Raw genomic sequence first — 17,555 nt, 5'->3', positions numbered from 1 at the left:
ATGAGACAAGAAAAGGAAATAAATGACATACAAATTGGGAAAGAAGAAATAAAAATGTCCTGATTTGCAGATGACATGATTGTGTATGGAGAAAATCCCAAGGGATGTATAAAAAACTTTGTCCAGCTAGCAAGGTGTGGCAAGTTGTAAGATCAACATGAAAATACTACCCTCATCTAAGATCAACACAAAAATACTAGCCTTGTTTCTGTATAACAGTCCACATGTGGAAACGGAAATCAAAAATACAGTTCTCTTACAGTCATCCCTATAAAAATGAAATCTTAGGTGTACTGAAAATTACAATGTGTTGATAAGAGTAACCAAAGAATAACTAAAAAGTGGACACACTGTGTTCTTGTATTGGAACATTCACATTCCACGATTTTCTGAAAATTGATCCGTAGGTTTAATACAGTTCCCATCAAAGTTCCGGTGAGTTTCTTTTGACAGTGATAATCTTATTCTAAAACTAATTTGGAAAGGCACAGGTCCTAGAATAGCTAAAACAATTTGACAAGAGAATAAAGTGGGAGGAATCACTCTTCTTGATGTCAGAGCATATTACAAAACTACCTTAATCAACATTATGTGGAAGAAGGATAGAAACAAAGAGGAAGGAAACATTGTAGAGAACCCTGAAATAGATCCACCAGGGTGCAAAAGCAATTCATGGAGAAATTCATTTGCTTTTCAGCAAATGGGGCTGAAGCAACCACAGGCAAAAACATGATCATGGACTTAAAGTAGAACTGCTTAAAACTTAAGTTATGGTAAGCAAGACATACTTGTAAAACTGTTAAAACTTTTAGGAGAAAATATTCAGAATCTAGAGTAGGAACATAGTTCTCAGATTTGACACCAAAAGAACAATTCAAAAAAAAAATTGATAAATTGCATCTTATTAAAATTAAAAATACGTGCTTTGTGAAAAACCACGTGAACGTGATGAAGAAACAAGCTACAGATTGGGAGAAAATATTTGTAAACCACATATCCAACAAAGACTTGTGTCTATAATATACAAAAACTCTGAAAACTCAACAGTGAAAAAAAATCAAATTAGGAAGTGGGCAAAACATTTAAAGAGTCCTTTTGCTGAAGAGATAGAAAATAAGCATATGAAAAGAAATCCAACGTCAGTAGTCATCAGGAAATGCAAATTGAAACAGTGAAGTATCTGCACATAGATCAGAGTGGCTAAAGTGGAACAATGGGGACAGTGTCAAATGTTGGCAGCAGTGTGAAGAAAGTGGATTGCTCATGCCCTTCTTGTGGAATGTCACATGGTGATTACTCTGGAAAATCACTGGACAGTTTCTTAAGAAAAAGTATATGCAACTAACACGTGACCCAGCAATGAAACTCTATCACAGAATTATTAATTCATATTGACATAAAAACCTGTACAGGAATGTTTATATCTGCATCACTCATAGTAGCAAAAAAATCAAAAACAGTCCAGATACCCTGAAAGGATGACTGGTCAAAGAAACTGTTGTACATCCCCACCCTGGTATATATCATGTTGAGAAAACACAAAGCCCCTGCTGTCATGCTGCTCATAGTCTTGAGGGGAAGGAGAGATAAAAAGTATCTAATAATTATTTGAAATTATCTTGTTTATTTATGAGTGCCTCACAGAAAAGAAGACAGGATAATGGAATAAAGAGTAATGGTCTGAAAATGAAATTAAGAGAAAAATTTTACAATAGCATTAAAAATAAAGTAGTTAAGGATATATTTAATAAAAGGAGTGCAAAACTTGTACTTTGAAAACTACCAGACATTGTTGAAATGTATTAAAGAAGACCTAAGTAAATAGAAAGACATCTTATGGTCATGGGTAGAGGTGTTAATGTTAAGATGTCAGCACTCACCAAATTGATCTACAGTGTCAGTGTTATTCCTGTCAAAATCCCAGCTGACTTTGTTGCAGAAATTGACAAGCTGATTCTTAAATCCATATGGAAATGCAGGGACCCAGAATAGTCAAACCAATTTTGAAAAAGTAAAGAGATACATTTCTGCATTTCAAAACTTATTACAAAGTTACAGTAAGCAAGAAGATGAGGAAATTGAGAGTCCAGAAATAAAGCCTGAAATTAATGGTTAATTGATTTTTTTTTTCCTTTTTGTCTTTTTTTTACTGACCGGTAACGGGATCGCAGCCCTCAGTGTCGCGCCCGCACCAGGGACCGGCAACGGGATCGCAACCCTCGGTGTTGCGCCCGCACCGCGCTCAGCCAGTGAGCGGGAACCAGTCTCCACATGGGATCCGAACCCTCAGCGGGAGCGCCGCTGCACTCCCAAGCGGCGCACTCTCCAGTGCGCCACCGGGCTGGCCCTGGTTAATTGATTTTTGACAAAGGTGCCTAGAAAATGCACTGGGGTAGGAGTGTGCTTGGGTAGGTGCTTTTTGGCCCAGTACTGTGTATGAGATTTATCCACGCTGTTTGTAGCTGTAATTCATTCATTTTGTTATTATATAGTATGCTTTTTATCTATTCTTCTGTTGATAGGTATTTGGGTAAGTTGTGCCTACTATTGAATGATACTCTGTGTTGCATTTGACCGTGGCTTTTGGAGCAGATATGTACACGTTGCTGTTGCATACGTACCTAGGAGTAAAATTGTTGGGTTTTGGGGTATGGATATGTTCCACTGTAGTAGATACTGCAACCGATTTTGCGAAGTGGTGTATCAAATTACACTATTATCAGCAGTATCTCCACAGGTTTGTCAGCAATTGGCATTTTCTACCTTTTTAGTTTAGCATTCTGATATGTATGTAATAGTTGTGGTTTTAAGGTGCTTTTCTGTGAAGTCTAATAAAATTGGCCATCTTTTTATGTGATTTTGTATGTCTTTCTTTTTTGTGAAGAGTCTGTTAGAAATCTATCGCCAATTTTTTTTTTTCCCCTGAGTTACCCATTCTTATCAGTTTGTGGGCCTTTATGTATTCTGGATCAGAGTCCATTGTTAGTTATATGTGTTACAAATATCATTTCCTTCCTGGTGGGCTTTATTGAACAGAAATTTATAATTTTAATGAAGTCCTTTTTTATTAATCTTTTTATTTATGGTTAGGTGGGGGTTTTTTGTTTGTTTTTGTTGTTGTTGTTGTTTTGTGGTTGTTGTGGTCTTGGCTAAGAAATTCCTCCCTACCAAAAATTTATGAAAATATTCTTACATTGTTCGATGAGTGACAAGACAATTCAGTAGAGAAAGAAAATAATTCTTCTGTATTACCTTTTAGGGGCTTTATTATTGTGACATTCACATTTAAAATTGTAATTTGAATGGAATGTTGTGTTTCTCAGCACCGTCGAGAAGACCATCATCTCTCATTGTCATTTTCTGATCGCCTGCAGGGCCATCCTTCTCATATGTGAGCCTATTTCTGCATTCTCTAGTTCTGCATTGGTGTGATTATCTATCTTGGTTTAATACCGATATAATCATTCTTGTTTAATTTTCTGGTTTTGTTAGATGGTAGGATAAGTTCTCACACTTGTGGCAGTACTCTCCAAACTGATGTGCAGATCAGTACTGTCCTCTTGGCCTCTGCTTTTCCCTGTATACATGAGGAGTACCTTGTCAATTCCCGCAAAAAACATTCTAAGATTTTGATTGTGTTTGTGTTGAATATACAGATCAGTTACTGGGCATTTGAGATCTTTGCAATACTGTACATTCTAATTTCTAAACATGATATGTTCTCTTGATTTAGATATTATTTCAGTAATGTTTCATAGCTTTTTTGTGTGTAGAGGTCTTGCCCAGCCTTTATTAGTTTTATTCTAATGTTTTTTCTTATAACCAAAATGGGCATATTTGAAAAAATATTTATACTCTCTTGCTGTTTGTTACTGGTATATATACTCACATGTGTTTGTTTTCTGTGTCATTAATTTTTGTTCTTATATTTGCCTACATCCTTGTACTTTCTCTGTGATTCACTGGCTATTTTTTTCTGCTTTCAGGTGGATGTATAGCTCTTTGATGGTTTGTTTTTAGTCTTTTTTCTTTTCTATTGTATGCGCTTTTTTTATTGAATAATAGTTGATTATACATATTTTGGGGATTCAATGTTGACATATATTGATCAAATCAATATTACTAGTATATATTGTTATAAATTGTATTTATTCTTTATGCCCCTTGTCCAATCTCTCCCTATCCCCCTCTCCCTCCCACTTCCCACCACTGATAACCCCAGATTTCTTCTCTCCCTCTGAAAGAGTAATGATTACTCTGTTGATTTGTTGCCTAGGTGATCTGTCCAATGCTGAGAGGTGTGTTCAGGTCCCCCAATATTATCATAGAGCAGATGCTTCTTCTGTCACTCTGGAATGAGCTTTGTGGAGAGAGACATCCTCTTCTTTCCTTTGGTCTTTGCTGGTTACTCTCCTTGTGCCAGTGCAGTCCAGTGGCTGGTGGACCATCTGTGTGGTGGTTGGGATGTCTAGCCACTTTTGTGGCAGCCGTGGTTACTGTGGTGGCTGTGGTGGGCCACCCACATTGAGGTGATGTTTTTGGCATGCTCCTTGGCGTTGGTGGTGTGCCTGGTTGTGGGTGGGGTTCCGGTCCCTGGCTCTATACCCTGGGCCCCAGGCAGGGCCCTGAGGTGCTGGCAGTGTACCTAGGCCAGAACTAATTTTTTGTCCTTTGCTTGATTCTAAAATGGGGGAACTTCCTGTGGTAACCAGTACTTGAGCTGTGTGCTTGAGCTAAATTGCTGCTTTGCTGCTGTTTCTGTAGGGTAGGCTTTTTGTGCAGCTCAGGGTTTAGTGGTTGACCTTATAGTTACTACTGGTTCTCCAGAGACCCGGTGTACCTGGGTTGTGTAGAAACTCTTATCTGGGCCTGAGTCTTTTCATCAAACTGCACCTCATGCAATTCTGTATTCCTGACCAGTCTCCTCTGAGTGGTCCTGTGCTGATTGGGGAGTGGATCAGCTGACCTTGCTGTGTCCCATTGTTCACCCAGTGTGCCCGTCTCCATCACCATCTGTGTTGTAAACACTTCCCATGGGACGGGCTGTATGCCAGTCCCTTGAAGTGACTCACTGGCCTCTGAATGGCTCCTTTTTTCAGTTGTTCTGGCTCCTCACTACTGTGTGGGTCCACGGGAGCCCTATTAGTGGTCTTGTTGTCCTCAGGGCCACCAAGGCCCTCTTCTCTCCTGCCACCTCCAAGCAACTCCATCTGAAGGGCACAACTGCGGCTTTTGCTGGCTCCTGCCAGCTCCTGTTCCATGCGCTCAGCAGTTCCAGCCTTAAAGCAGCCATGGCCTGAAATGCTCCAAGGAGTTTTTTCTTTCTCTCATTGTGGCTTCTCCCACCCTCATGAACTCCATAGGTCTCTCCTCCTCTTCCTCTGAGCTCCAGTGGCCCCAGCTTGGCTGTTGTTACATTTTTATAGTTGTAAATTGGTTGATTTGTGGGAGAGAGTGACGCTGGGGACCGTCTATTCTGCCATCTTGACCGGAACTCCCCTTATATGGAAATAAATTCTGATTTACCTGAATACAACTCCTCTTCCCCTGATCTGACATAGGGTTTTCCTTCTATCGTATGCATTTAATTGTGTATATTTTCCTCTTAACATTTTCCTGATTTTGGCCATTCCACACATTTTCATATGTTGAGTTTTTATTACTGTTCACATAAAAATATTTACTAATTTCTGTTGTAAATTTTTCCATGACCTAAGGGTTCTTTAGACCTTAAGTAGTCACCCTTTTTTGTTAGTATTAGGAAGTAATTGCTCTATCCTGCAACATATCTTTTTTTTTAGCCTAAATAACTTAAATTTGTTTTTATTACTTGTTGACTGACAAGTAATCCATTTCTTTACCATGTGTAGATAAATCTTTCCTTAAGTCTCAAAAATATCCATAATTCATGAAATTACGTAAAGTATACCAAGTTATACATTTTTTCTTTAGGTTGGTACATCTTTCCCAATTTATGGAATTGTAATGATGATTAAATGTGTGAATAGTGAGTTGTAAAAGTTTTTATATGCCATAAGGTACCTCTGAGTTTTTTCCTTTTCTGTCCCATTTTTTGTTTGCTTGTTTGCTCAGTCATACATTTCTTCATTCATTCACATTTATTAAGTTTTATTGATGGTGTGCTCTGTCTTGTTCTGGGCATTGGAAGACCACTGTCCTCACTTTCTGGGGCCATTTAGTATAACAGGGAGGACAAATTTTTTTATAAGTCAATAGCTGCTACATTGTATGTATTAATGCCTCAGACATGGCAGTATTTAACATTTTTCAGATATTGAAACATTTCTTAAGTCATCACTGAATGCTATTTACATGGCTCACTAACGAAAAAAATCTTAGAGGTTCAACTAAAATGTGAATTAAAATATTAAATTTTTGATATACAAATTATAAAAGTTAGTTTAGCAAATTTTAATTATAACATTAGTTGGTGTTTATTATTTCTACTTTGGAGTGGAATTGTGCTCATTTATAAGCCTGCATATAGATGATTAGTATTTTATATTACTCTTTGCAGAATCAAAGAATTCCGTCAGACATGGTGTTTCTTAGGACTTCAGAAAAAGCAGGTATTTTAATTTTATCTTTATTTTTTACATTGTTGATTTAATATTTTGGCAGTTTAATTTTCATTTTAAAAGGTAAAAGTTAAATTTGTGCAGATAAAAATTTCCCTTTGAATAATAATCCAATGAATTCAATAATTTCTTAATCACATTTAATTATTGATATTTAAAAAGATGATTTTATTATATAATACGTTTGCTTAAAAAATAATTCTGTCAGAAACTATGCATCCAATGAGTCTTTTCATTCAAATCCATATTGAGATCTAATTAATAAAATGATGGTGTTGCTCAAAATTTTATTGCTTTCTTTAATTTACAGTTTTATTCTTCATTTCACAAACTGTTATTTACCACTTACTATGTACTAGCCGTTAACTGTTTCTTAGGACTCAAAAGGGAACAAGACCAAGTTGCACCCTTCTAAGAGTTCATGGCCTGCTTATCTGTGGAAGTACACGCACTGACGAGTAGTAGTAGTCCTGTTGTGCAGGCGCTGTGATAGTGGAAGGAAATGTTAGGTCTGCATGAGAGGGAACAGGTCATTTTGCCTCAGTGAGCTGGCATGAACTTCACCTAAAAAACAACGTGTGTGTGACCTGAACTTTCAGCAGTGAGAAGATGGAAAAGGTGATGGAAGGGAAGCCGATGTGTGGTCAAGTAAAAAACTGTTGGAAACCAGGAAACTGAACTTCAAGTCACTAGCCCATTTCTAGTCAGATGATCTTGCCACATGGGCACACGTTTTCATCATCTCTGAAACAAGGGGGGAGGTAACAAGCGATATCCAGAGTTCCTTGTGCCCTCCATTTCTGACGGTGTTGAATAAGTGGACCACATTTCATTGGAAGCTAAGCATACTACTATTTTTATTAGAAACTCAGCATATGTTATTTATTCCCTAGTGTGAAAACATTAGAAACTAAGGTTAGATTTTTGAGTTGTCAATTTAATTTTTCATTTATAAACAGCATACTTTTAAAAGGGACATCTTAAGTCATGAACAAGAAGAAATATGTTTTCTCTTCTTACCAATTGTAGTGATGGTTTATTTGCATTGTGAGATGAGACGGCCATTAACAGAGCAGTTCGGCTGCACGTTTACTTTATTATTAGCTAATCGGTGTCCTCTGTGGGCTTGACACATTTCCTTTATTACATGTTAATCAGTGTGAGTTTCTATTTTCCCAACTGCGACAGAGACTGTTAGCTACTTTTCTAACCTGTTTCCCTTTCCTCTTGGAAACACAGCTAGAATCCCCCTTCCTGATGGTTAGGTGGGGCCGTGTCACTGAGCTGCTGCTGGAGGAGAAGGCTGAGAACCAGGCACACTACTTCCAACCCTGGACTTAGCATTCCGCAGTTACCTTCTCTTCTCTGGCTTGCTGCCAGCCAGATGTCGACATTCTAGGGTAACCTTAGAAGCTGCTTGTTGAAGGTGACACAGGTTTCATCAGTCTAGCTTTCTGAATGACCATGTGGAACAGCGTCTCCTCCCCTTCTGTTACCAAATGGACTGTATGTGAGAGAGAAATAAACTCATACTGATAAGCACTGCAGTTGCAAGTTTTGTCCTTTGTGATAGTTAGTGTTCCCTTAACTGGAATCTCATCCTAATTGTCCTCTACTTTGGAAGTCTTCCTACTGATTCTCTTTGCAAGTGGTATTCCTTGCTTTTAGAATATTTATGCTTATACTTTGAAACCACCATTTGGCAGTATTGGAGTATAATGTGCTCTTTTGCAAGCATTTCTGGTGTTCCTACCAATAGTAAGACCACTTAAGAGTTTTAACAATTGTCCAGTAGATAAGCTTTATGTTCAGTGTAGTACACACTGCTGAATGCTGCAGGAGCTCCGTCCGACCTTCAAGCCCCCCAGAAAGGCTGATCTCCTTAACCGCAGATGTATACCACAATAAATTCCACTTGATCCTGGTGTATAATACTTTTATGTGTTTCTGGATTTGATTTGCTAGTGCTTTGTTAAGGATTTTTGTGTCTGTGTTCGTAAAAGATGTATTGGTCTATAGGTCTTTGTTTTTGTTTTTTTCTTGTGATATCTTTGTTTTAGTGTTAGGGTAATGCTGGCCTTAGAATGAGCTAGGAAGTGTTCCTTCTTATTCTATTTTTTTTGGAAGAGTTTGTGAAGAATTATTATTAATTCTTTAAATGTTTGGTAGAATTCACCCATGAAACCATCTAGGACTGTTCTGTACTTTGAGTTTGTTAGGGTTTTTTTTTTTATTACTAATTTAATTCCTTTACTTGCTAGCTGTCAGAGTGTGTATTTCTTCTTGAGTCAATTTTAGAAGTTTGTGTCTTTCTAGGAATCTGTGCACTTTATCTAGGTTATCTAATTTGTAGTCATACAGTTGTTCTTCATATTTCCTTATAATCCTTTTTATTTCTGTAATGATAGTGATGTCCCCTCTTTTGTTCCTGGTTTTAGCAGTTTGACTCTTTTTTCTTCTTGATCACTCTAGCTAAAGGTTTGTCAATTTTATTGATCTTTTCAAAGAACCAACTTTTGGTTTTAGTGATGTCCCCTCTTTTGTTCCTGGTTTTAGCAGTTTGACTCTTTTTTCTTCTTGATCACTGTAGCTAAAGGTTTGTCAATTTTATTGATCTTTTCAAAGAACCAACTTTTGGTTTTAATGATTTTTCTCAATTGCTTTTCTGTTCTTTATTTCATTTACTGATTTCTGAGTTTATTATTTTCTTCCTTCCACTCGTTTCCTGTTCAGTTTCAGTTAGCTCTTCTTTTTGTAGTTTCTTAAGGTGGAAGTTTAGATTATTGACTTGAGGTCTTTTTCTTGAGGGTGGAGGGGCGCTGGCCAATACAAGGATCAAACCTTGGACTTTGGTGTTATCCACAACACAACTCTAACTAACTGAGCTAACTGCCAGCCTCTTCTTTTTTAATATAGGTGTTTATGACTATAAATTTCCATCTAAGTACTGTTTTCACTGTGTCTAGTGAGGTATGGTATGTTGTGTTTCTGTTTTCATACATCTTGAAAGTGTTTTCTAATTTCCCTTGTGATTTCTCCTTTGATCCATTGTTTATTGGTATGTTGTTTAATTTCCACATATTTATGAATTTTCCAAATTTCTTTTTGTTATTGATTTCTAGTTTCGTTCCATTGTAGTTGGAGAATATACTTTGTATGATGTCTGTCCTTTTAAATTTATCTGAATTTGTTTTATGTCCAAACATATGGGTGTATCCTCTAGAATGTTCCACCTGCACTTGAGAAAATCTGTACTCTGCTGCTGAGTGGAATGTTCTGTAGTTATTTGTTACTCCTAGTTAGTCTGTAGCATTGTTCAAATCTTCTGTCTAGTTGTGCTATCCATTATTGAAAGTAGAGTGTTGAAGTCTGCAATTGTTTTTGTTGCAATATCCATTTCTCTTTCAATTCTGTCAGTGTTTTGTGTGTGTGTATGTGTGTGTGTGTTTGAGGTTCTCTTGTTAGGTGTGTATTATGTCTGCTTGATGGATGGACCCTTTTATCATTACGAAACATCCTTAGCTACTCCAGCTCTCTTTTAGCTACTGTTTGCATCTTTTTCCTTTGTCTTTCAGCTTATTTGTCTTTGAATCTAAAGTGTGTCTCTTGTAGACAGCACATAGTTGCATCATAGTTTTTAATCTATTCTATCAATCTTTGCTTTTTTTTTTTTTTAAATTCAGCTTTATTCAGGAAAATCTACATACAGCAAAATGCACTCATTTAAAATATGCCTTTGAAGGGTCTTAGTAAAGGGTCACATGTAAATACTTATGTAATTACTGGCACCCTCCCTGTGTACCTCTCTGTGCCCCGTTGTCATGCCTTCCCAGCCCTAAATCAGTCTCTCAACTTCCTTCTCTTCCACACCTGGCTGCAGAGCTTTGCAAAGTCCACACAAGCGTTCCAATGGAACTCTTAATTGACAGGGTCTTCCATGCCACATGCAGTCCTTCTATTTGCCTAGACCCTTTCTTGAAAACAGCTTTTTCAGAACTTCTCAGTGTTTCTCAAATCTGCCTTTCCCACCTACCCATTCACTCTCAGCCGGTGACCCTGCCTTGACCTTCATTGAGAAGATAAAGGCCTCAGATTGGCAGCTCCTTCAGTGTCCTCCCCTCAGAAGGAAAGATGGTCCCTCCTGTTGTGGAAGCACCCTTTTTCCACATACCCTCTGGAGCCCGTCTCATGGAGATGTCCCCTCCCAGTTACCTGCCATTTGTCTTGGTTTCTTCACATTCTTCAGCAGCACTGTCTTCTTCCTGCAGGCATTAAACCTGTCTCCTACCTATGTGGCTCTCTTGCTACTATCCCATGTCTTCATGGCCTCACCCCACTTCCTCTTCCTCTTCCTCTGTGTGAGATTTAAATGGTGTTTCTCAGCATTCTGTCCCAGACACACCTAAGTTTGGACTCAGCATGTTCTTCCTGGGGAACTGGTAACTTCTTCCTCGTCTTCAATTATCTTCATATTCTGATTATACCTCTGGGCCTCCCGGGAGGTAGGCAGCACGCTGGCTGTGCTTAATGAAATAAAGTTCCATCAGTCTCTGCCTTTCCACGGGGGGGTTTTAATCCATTTCTGCTTAATGTAATTACTGATAAGGAAGGATTTATATCTGCCATTTTGCTATTTATTTCCTTTGTCTTATGATTTTTTTTGTATGTGTCTCTCTTGCTCCATTACTGCCACCTTTTGTTTTAAATATTTTCTAATGTACTGTTTTAATTCCACTGTCACATGTATTGCTGTGTATTTTAAAAATTATTTTGTTAGTGGTTGCCCCAGGGATTATAAATAACACAGCTCACTGTGAGTTAGAGTTAACATTTTTCTTGAGTGAATGCTCCTGGAATTGTTGCAAGTCTTTGGTTATTTTCGAGAGTTCTGGAGAAGTTACTTTTGACAATTTTTGCTAGTATTTTCATTCCAGTATTAGAGAAGTGGATTTTCGGAGGTTTCTACACCACTGTCCCTGCTACCCTCACCTCTTCGTTTATGATCTGTTTGTCCTGTCTTCCAGATGTATTCAGCATAATGAATAACAAAATATTTGATTTGGGAGATGCTTTTATATTAGTTGCTCTTTTAGTGATTATGGTAGAAATATATGTAAAATTTAAAATATTATTCCAAATATAGAAATAATGTTGGGTAATTAACTTAAAGGAAAAGATTATATATATTTGTGTTAGGAGGTAAATCATGAACAAAGTCCAGCACTTTAAAGCTGGAAGATAGCTAAAAATGTCCATTTCTCAAAGCAGGCATCTGAGTGGAGAACACAAATGCTGTGGTTAAGATTAGGTGGCTGACGGCAGCTTTGGGAATTCTTTTTCAGCTTCTTGATGATCTTTCTGTTACATCATCATCATGGGACAGTAAGACAGCAAAATATAAATGGAATATTAGAGCATTAGGCAGGTGAAATACTCTCTCTTATGTTAACCTCAGATAAATAACACTTTATCCAAATCAGTGTTGTTCTTTGAACTGTTTTCTTTTTCTCTAATTTTGCCTTGCATTGTATGTTTTAGGGAGAATTACTCTGTGTAGTGTAGTGATCCTTAATATTGGAAGGTCATGGATCCCTTTGAGAATCTTAAGATTATCACCTTGTTCCCCTGAAAAATGTACACAGTATACATGAATGCTAAATTTTTGATTGTTTTCATATTTCTGGAAAGTTATGTAATGGATCTGAGTTTAGGACCTCACCAGAGTCTATTTTAACCTATGGTTCCATTATGTTCCTCAGCTTTATTTTTTTTTAATAAAATTTAAATTTTTAAAATAACAATTACTAATTATATGCAGGTATTTAGGAAATCTGATTGTTCTTTCCTGCTCTTTTTCTTCTCTTTATGAAGTGGACCAAATAGCTTTCAAGGTGTATAAAATTTATGGTATCATATTGCTTTCAATCAAGGATTCTTAGCTTTGGAAATTCTGTTTGTGTGGTTTTAAGTAGTTATTTCAAGTTTTCTTATTACCTAGTTTTCAGAAGATCACACATGTTCAGAATTTTTTGTGTTATCTACTAATACTTTTTTATTTTATTGCTTTTCAGCCTCAGTTCAAAAATACCTTATAATACATTGTTTATTATAATAAAATTTTTAAACCTTAGCCAATTTAAAAGTCCTAAATGTATGCAGCATGTTCAAGCTTGGACAGTAGCAGCCTGGAGCATGTCAGTGCAGCTTGGTGAGCTGCCCTGTGGCATCGTATTGACTGTGCATTAATACAGAGTATTCTGTTGGGCTGTGAGCTGATTGTTTGGAATGTAAATGAAGCTGTTGATGGATCTGGTGACTGATGGCTTAAGTTCCAATTAATCAATTGCTTCATCAGTTTCTTAATTCAGATCAAATATCTCCTCAGTGCACACAGTTCTTTTAGTGGTATTAAGAGAAATTAATGCTTTAGAACTAATTTTCATCAATCTCTTATAAATGCCAATATCTTTTTCACTTGTCTTCTAAGTGATGACATTATAGTTGAAGTGTTTGGGACATATTACAATGCCTCAGCTGTCACTTGTTAGTGGGACGAGGGGTAAGTAAATGACACTGTACCCATCCACATTATCTCTGTAAGAGTACTGTTCATCTTACCACCAGCTTAAAAATTTCATGTAGAGTCATTAAATCATATAAATGATTTAAAAGTTAAGTTTAATGGTAAACGATCTGGTATTATAAATGCTAAGTCAATGTCCATTTTTCTTTTGTTGGGCATGTACTGCAGCCCATCTCTTTCAGAGCCACTGGGTGTGTGAGCCACGGCAGGCAGTCTGCTGGTACTACAGGATGACTTACTGTGCCCTGTGACCATCTCACACTCTGTCTCACTGTGTCCCATCCACAGCTCCCTCTCCACTTGATGCAGCCTGGGACACAGGCACTGGTTGATCTTAATTTGATTATCATTAAACCTGTCCTTTCCTGTCAGCTCTTGTCAATTATACAAAATAAAATCAAGTATTCATAAGAAATCTGTAATAGGATCTAAGCAGAACAATTTAATAATTCATTTTTGCTGAGCTGAATCTGCCATCACTTGTAGCTAGTGCTTTCTGTTAAAAAATTATTAGATACAGTTCTTGTAAGATGAGTCAAATTGGCCATACTTCTGATTTTGCCACAGTTCACCCTTCCTCTTTCTCTCTTCTCTCTGTCTGTCTTTCTTTTTAAATCACATCAGTTATTGGGAGTCCAGCGTGTCAGCTGGAGTCCAGTCTTGTCCATTTTAAGTTATTTTGTATTGTATATGACAGTACACTCACATATTTAAGAGGAAAAAAATCAATATTGAGAAAAAGATTTAACCTTAAAATAACATTCACTGCAAATTTCCTTATATTGCTTCTTTGTTAAAACCAGTACATATTATTCTCCTTATAATTTTTTTTGACAAATAATGTGTAACAGTTTATTTGCATAATTAGGTATATTTTTCAAAGTGTATGTAATCTAACAAAGGTCTCTTTCATATATCTTTAATTGATAAAGCAGATGATTGGAACATCTTTTCAAAGCTCCCAATCTTATTGTGCCTTAGGAAAGTAGGTTATCCTCTCTGAATCTCCCAGATTCATTTTGGCAATGATAATGCACATGTTACTGAGTAGTTAAAAGGATTAAAAATAAAATTGGTAAGGTGATTACATATTTAGGATACATTTTATGCTCTGTGAATTGCCGGCAGCTGTGATTGGCTGAAAATGCATCTGTTAGGAGAGAAGAGTGTTTGGCGTTTATGCAGAGTAGGAAAGCAAGAGGACGCTCACCACTGTGCACAAATGTGCTTCTTCTAGGGAGTTCAGAGGGATGTGAGGTTAGTATGGATGTCAATTTGCATGGATCCATTTTAGTTTTAGAATGTGTGTAAAAAGGGTGTACTGGACTAAGCTATCTGTGCATTAGTCCATTTCTGGCACTTATAACAGAATACCTGAAACTGGGTAATTTATAAGAAATAAAATTTGTTTCTTAGAGTTTTGGAGGCTGGGAAGTCCAACGTCCAGGGAGCACATCTGGTGAGGGCCTTTTTCATGAATAGTGGCTCTACAGCTATGTAGGGTGTCACACGCTAGGATAGGCCGAGCAAGAGAGCTAACCTTCTCACTTGTTCTCCTTATAAAGTTATCAGAATCATCCTCATGACCACCCATTAAACCATCAACTTATTACTCCATGAATGGATCAGTCCATTCACTAGGGCATGGTCCTCAGATCCAATCACCTTTTAAAGACTCCACCTTTCAGTTCCCATTATTGGATTTCCTACCCTCTTAACACTGTTCCAGTGGGGATTAAGTTTCCAGTACATGAACTTTTGGGAGACACATTTGACCCATAGCGCTAGGTGAAGATATATTGTTACATTATCTACCTTAACTATTTCTCCAAATTTGAGAAATAATTAGCCACCAGTTAATGAGTTCCCAGTGTATGCCATTCATGGCAGGCATTAGTGGATTTTTCTCTAAATTTTACAACACAACTCCAAGGTAAGCCTTAATTTTCCCATTGTGCAGATAAAAAAAACTGTAACTTGACTGCAGCATCACTTACTGAATTGTACAACAGCATGCAGCCTAGACTGCCTGGCTTTCCCTCCATGTGTCAGTTTTAGATGTGAGCGTCTAGAGGAGGGGTTCTTGCCTTCAGCACTGTTGGCATTTTGGGCCTGATGTTTGTTGTGGGGGTGTGCCTTATGCACTGTTGGGTGTTGAGAATATCCATGTCCTCGACCCACCAGATGCCAGTAGCCTTCCTCCAACACTCCCCCAGTTGAGAAAACTAACAATGTCTCCAGAAGTTGCCAAGTATAAGTCATCTCTGGTTGAAAGCCAATGGAGAACTTTTTTTTCATTAAAGAGGATTCCTAAAATTAATCTTAAGTGTTCAGTTATGTATCTTTTGAGAGTAATCGTTTTAATATTTTTCAGACATGTTCATTCTCAGTAAGAATAGATTGGGTCTGTAGCAACTGAGCCAGGACCTACTTCTCCCTACCCTGGCTCTACTCTGAGCCAGTGCAGGTGAGAAATCAGGGGCTCTCTCTCTCTCTCTGCACTTCCTAGGCTGAGGGTAAGGACTCACCCCCGGAGGGACTAGCCACAGGTCTTATTTTTCCCAGGCCCATGTTGCAGAAGCCCTACTCTTGGCAGGGTTGGCTAGACACTGGGCTGCTCCCCAGCTCCTGCTCGTAGGCAAGAGCTCTGTTCCAGTCTTGATGGGCCAAGAATCCTGGTCCCCTGAGTGACCCACCCCAGTGAGTCCCAGCCCCAGATAGCTTGTAGGGCAGAAGCGACACTCCTGACACTACTGGCAGTGCTTCCACTGCAACCCCACGCCCAGTGCCCACTGGAAGAGCAGGGTGTCACTCCTGATAAAGTGGGCTGTTCTCCTGTCCCCAACTCCAGTGCAGTGCCCCAGAGGGAGAGACAGACCCTAGGCACTGAGATCTCTGCAGCTTCACCTGCAGACTTTGTTTGGAATAGAGCCTGGCAAAGTTCATGCCTCACAGTGTGGTTGAAAACATGGGAGAGCTTGGTGGCCAGCAGTTCAAAGGGAAGAAACTTCTCAGAGAGTCCTGGGCTCAGACTTATCCTGGGGCTGGGAAGCTGTGTGCATGTGCTGGGCAGCTTGCACTCAGGGGCAGCTAGAGTGGGCTCAGGGCAGACTTGAAGGATTCCTCAGGAAACAAACTGCCCATCAGCTCTGCCAAGGCCTCACTGACCCAAGGAGCTTATGCACAACTTTTTTTTTTTTTTTTGACCGGTAAGGGAATCACAACCCTCAGCACAGTGTTGTCTGCCCCATGCTCAGCCAGTGAGCACACTGGCCATCCCTATATAGGATCTGAACCTGTGGCCTCAGCGCTACCAGCGCTGCACTCTCCTAAGTGAGCCAGGGGGCCGGCCCACAGCTTTTGATCTGGCTCAGTGATGCATGCTACTCTTACCCGGTGGCAAATCATACAGAGCTGAGCTTAGACGTGAGATCGCAGGCATCCCCGTCAGTCTGGAAGACTGTGCTGTGTGCCCAATGCTGTGGTCTCAGGAGTGCACAGAGTCAGCCGCAAAGCCACGTTCCCCTGACTGAATGTGGGCAAATTCGGGAACGCCGTGAGTTTGTAGAGGAGGCTCCAGATCACACCCAGCCAGTGGTAAAGGGTAGAAGTCTGACTGGCCAAGCAAGTTTAAGCACTACATTTGGCCAATAAATGATTTATGTGGAGCCAGGAACTACCTCTGGAAAGCCAGGAAAAATATGAGCAGGGACGTCAAGGCTGCATCACAGAGGAACAGACTCGAAATAGTTCAGCCAGGTGATGGCAGCAAGAAACAAAAGACTGAAACGACAGACAAGCTCCTAGACAACATTTTTGATATTCGTATGTCAAAATTCAAACTGTTCAGTAAGTCAACACTGTTGGTTTAAGTGCTGAGATAGAGACCTGAGTTACATGTTAGGTGTAGCATAAGGATTTGAAGTCAGATGGATTGAGTCACGCATCTGATTCTACACTTCCTGAGGAGAGCTTGGGGTGGTTTTCCTCTAAGCCTAAAATAGGGACAGTGTTACCTCCTGTCTCACAGGACATCCGCTATCATAGACAGGCCATGACTGGCACTTAGCAAGTAGGTGCTCAGTAAATGTTAGCAATCTCCCCTTTTTTGAGGAGAAAGAAGTGACTTTCTGTTACACGTATACTGCCCATATACACTTTTGGAGGGGCTAGTTGCATGACAGACAGTTTCTAATCAATAGGGTAGATTCCGTAACTACTTTTTCCTTAGCTTGGAGTATTATGTTGGTTTCTACTCCTAACAGTTTTGGGAGATATTTTCTAAATGAGCCAGGCCTCCAGAAAGTGCACTTGTGCTAACGTGCCCCCCCCCCCCCCCTCCCCCCCCCCCCCCCCCCCCCCCCCCCCCCCCC

At 39.0% G+C, this 17,555-nt stretch overlaps 1 protein-coding gene across 1 annotated transcript in view; it reads left to right on the top strand.

Moving 5' to 3' along the window:
• The window catches only part of LOC103591333 (probable phospholipid-transporting ATPase IIB), a gene marked incomplete at its 3' end in the record, with an annotated part of 237,759 nt that overhangs the window by 56,906 nt on the left and 163,298 nt on the right, over positions 1–17,555 (top strand). Inside the window, exon 6 of the mRNA XM_008573772.1 lies at positions 6,539–6,590. Within this exon, the coding sequence (XP_008571994.1) occupies positions 6,539–6,590 (52 nt within the window). The remainder of the gene's footprint in view (positions 1–6,538; positions 6,591–17,555) is intronic.

This window comes from Galeopterus variegatus, unplaced genomic scaffold (genome assembly GCF_000696425.1).
Source record: "Galeopterus variegatus unplaced genomic scaffold, G_variegatus-3.0.2 Scaffold962, whole genome shotgun sequence".
In the NCBI taxonomy this organism is placed as follows: domain Eukaryota; kingdom Metazoa; phylum Chordata; class Mammalia; order Dermoptera; family Cynocephalidae; genus Galeopterus; species Galeopterus variegatus.
Note: the sequence above shows the minus strand (reverse complement) of the source record. Positions and strands in the feature narration are given on the sequence as shown.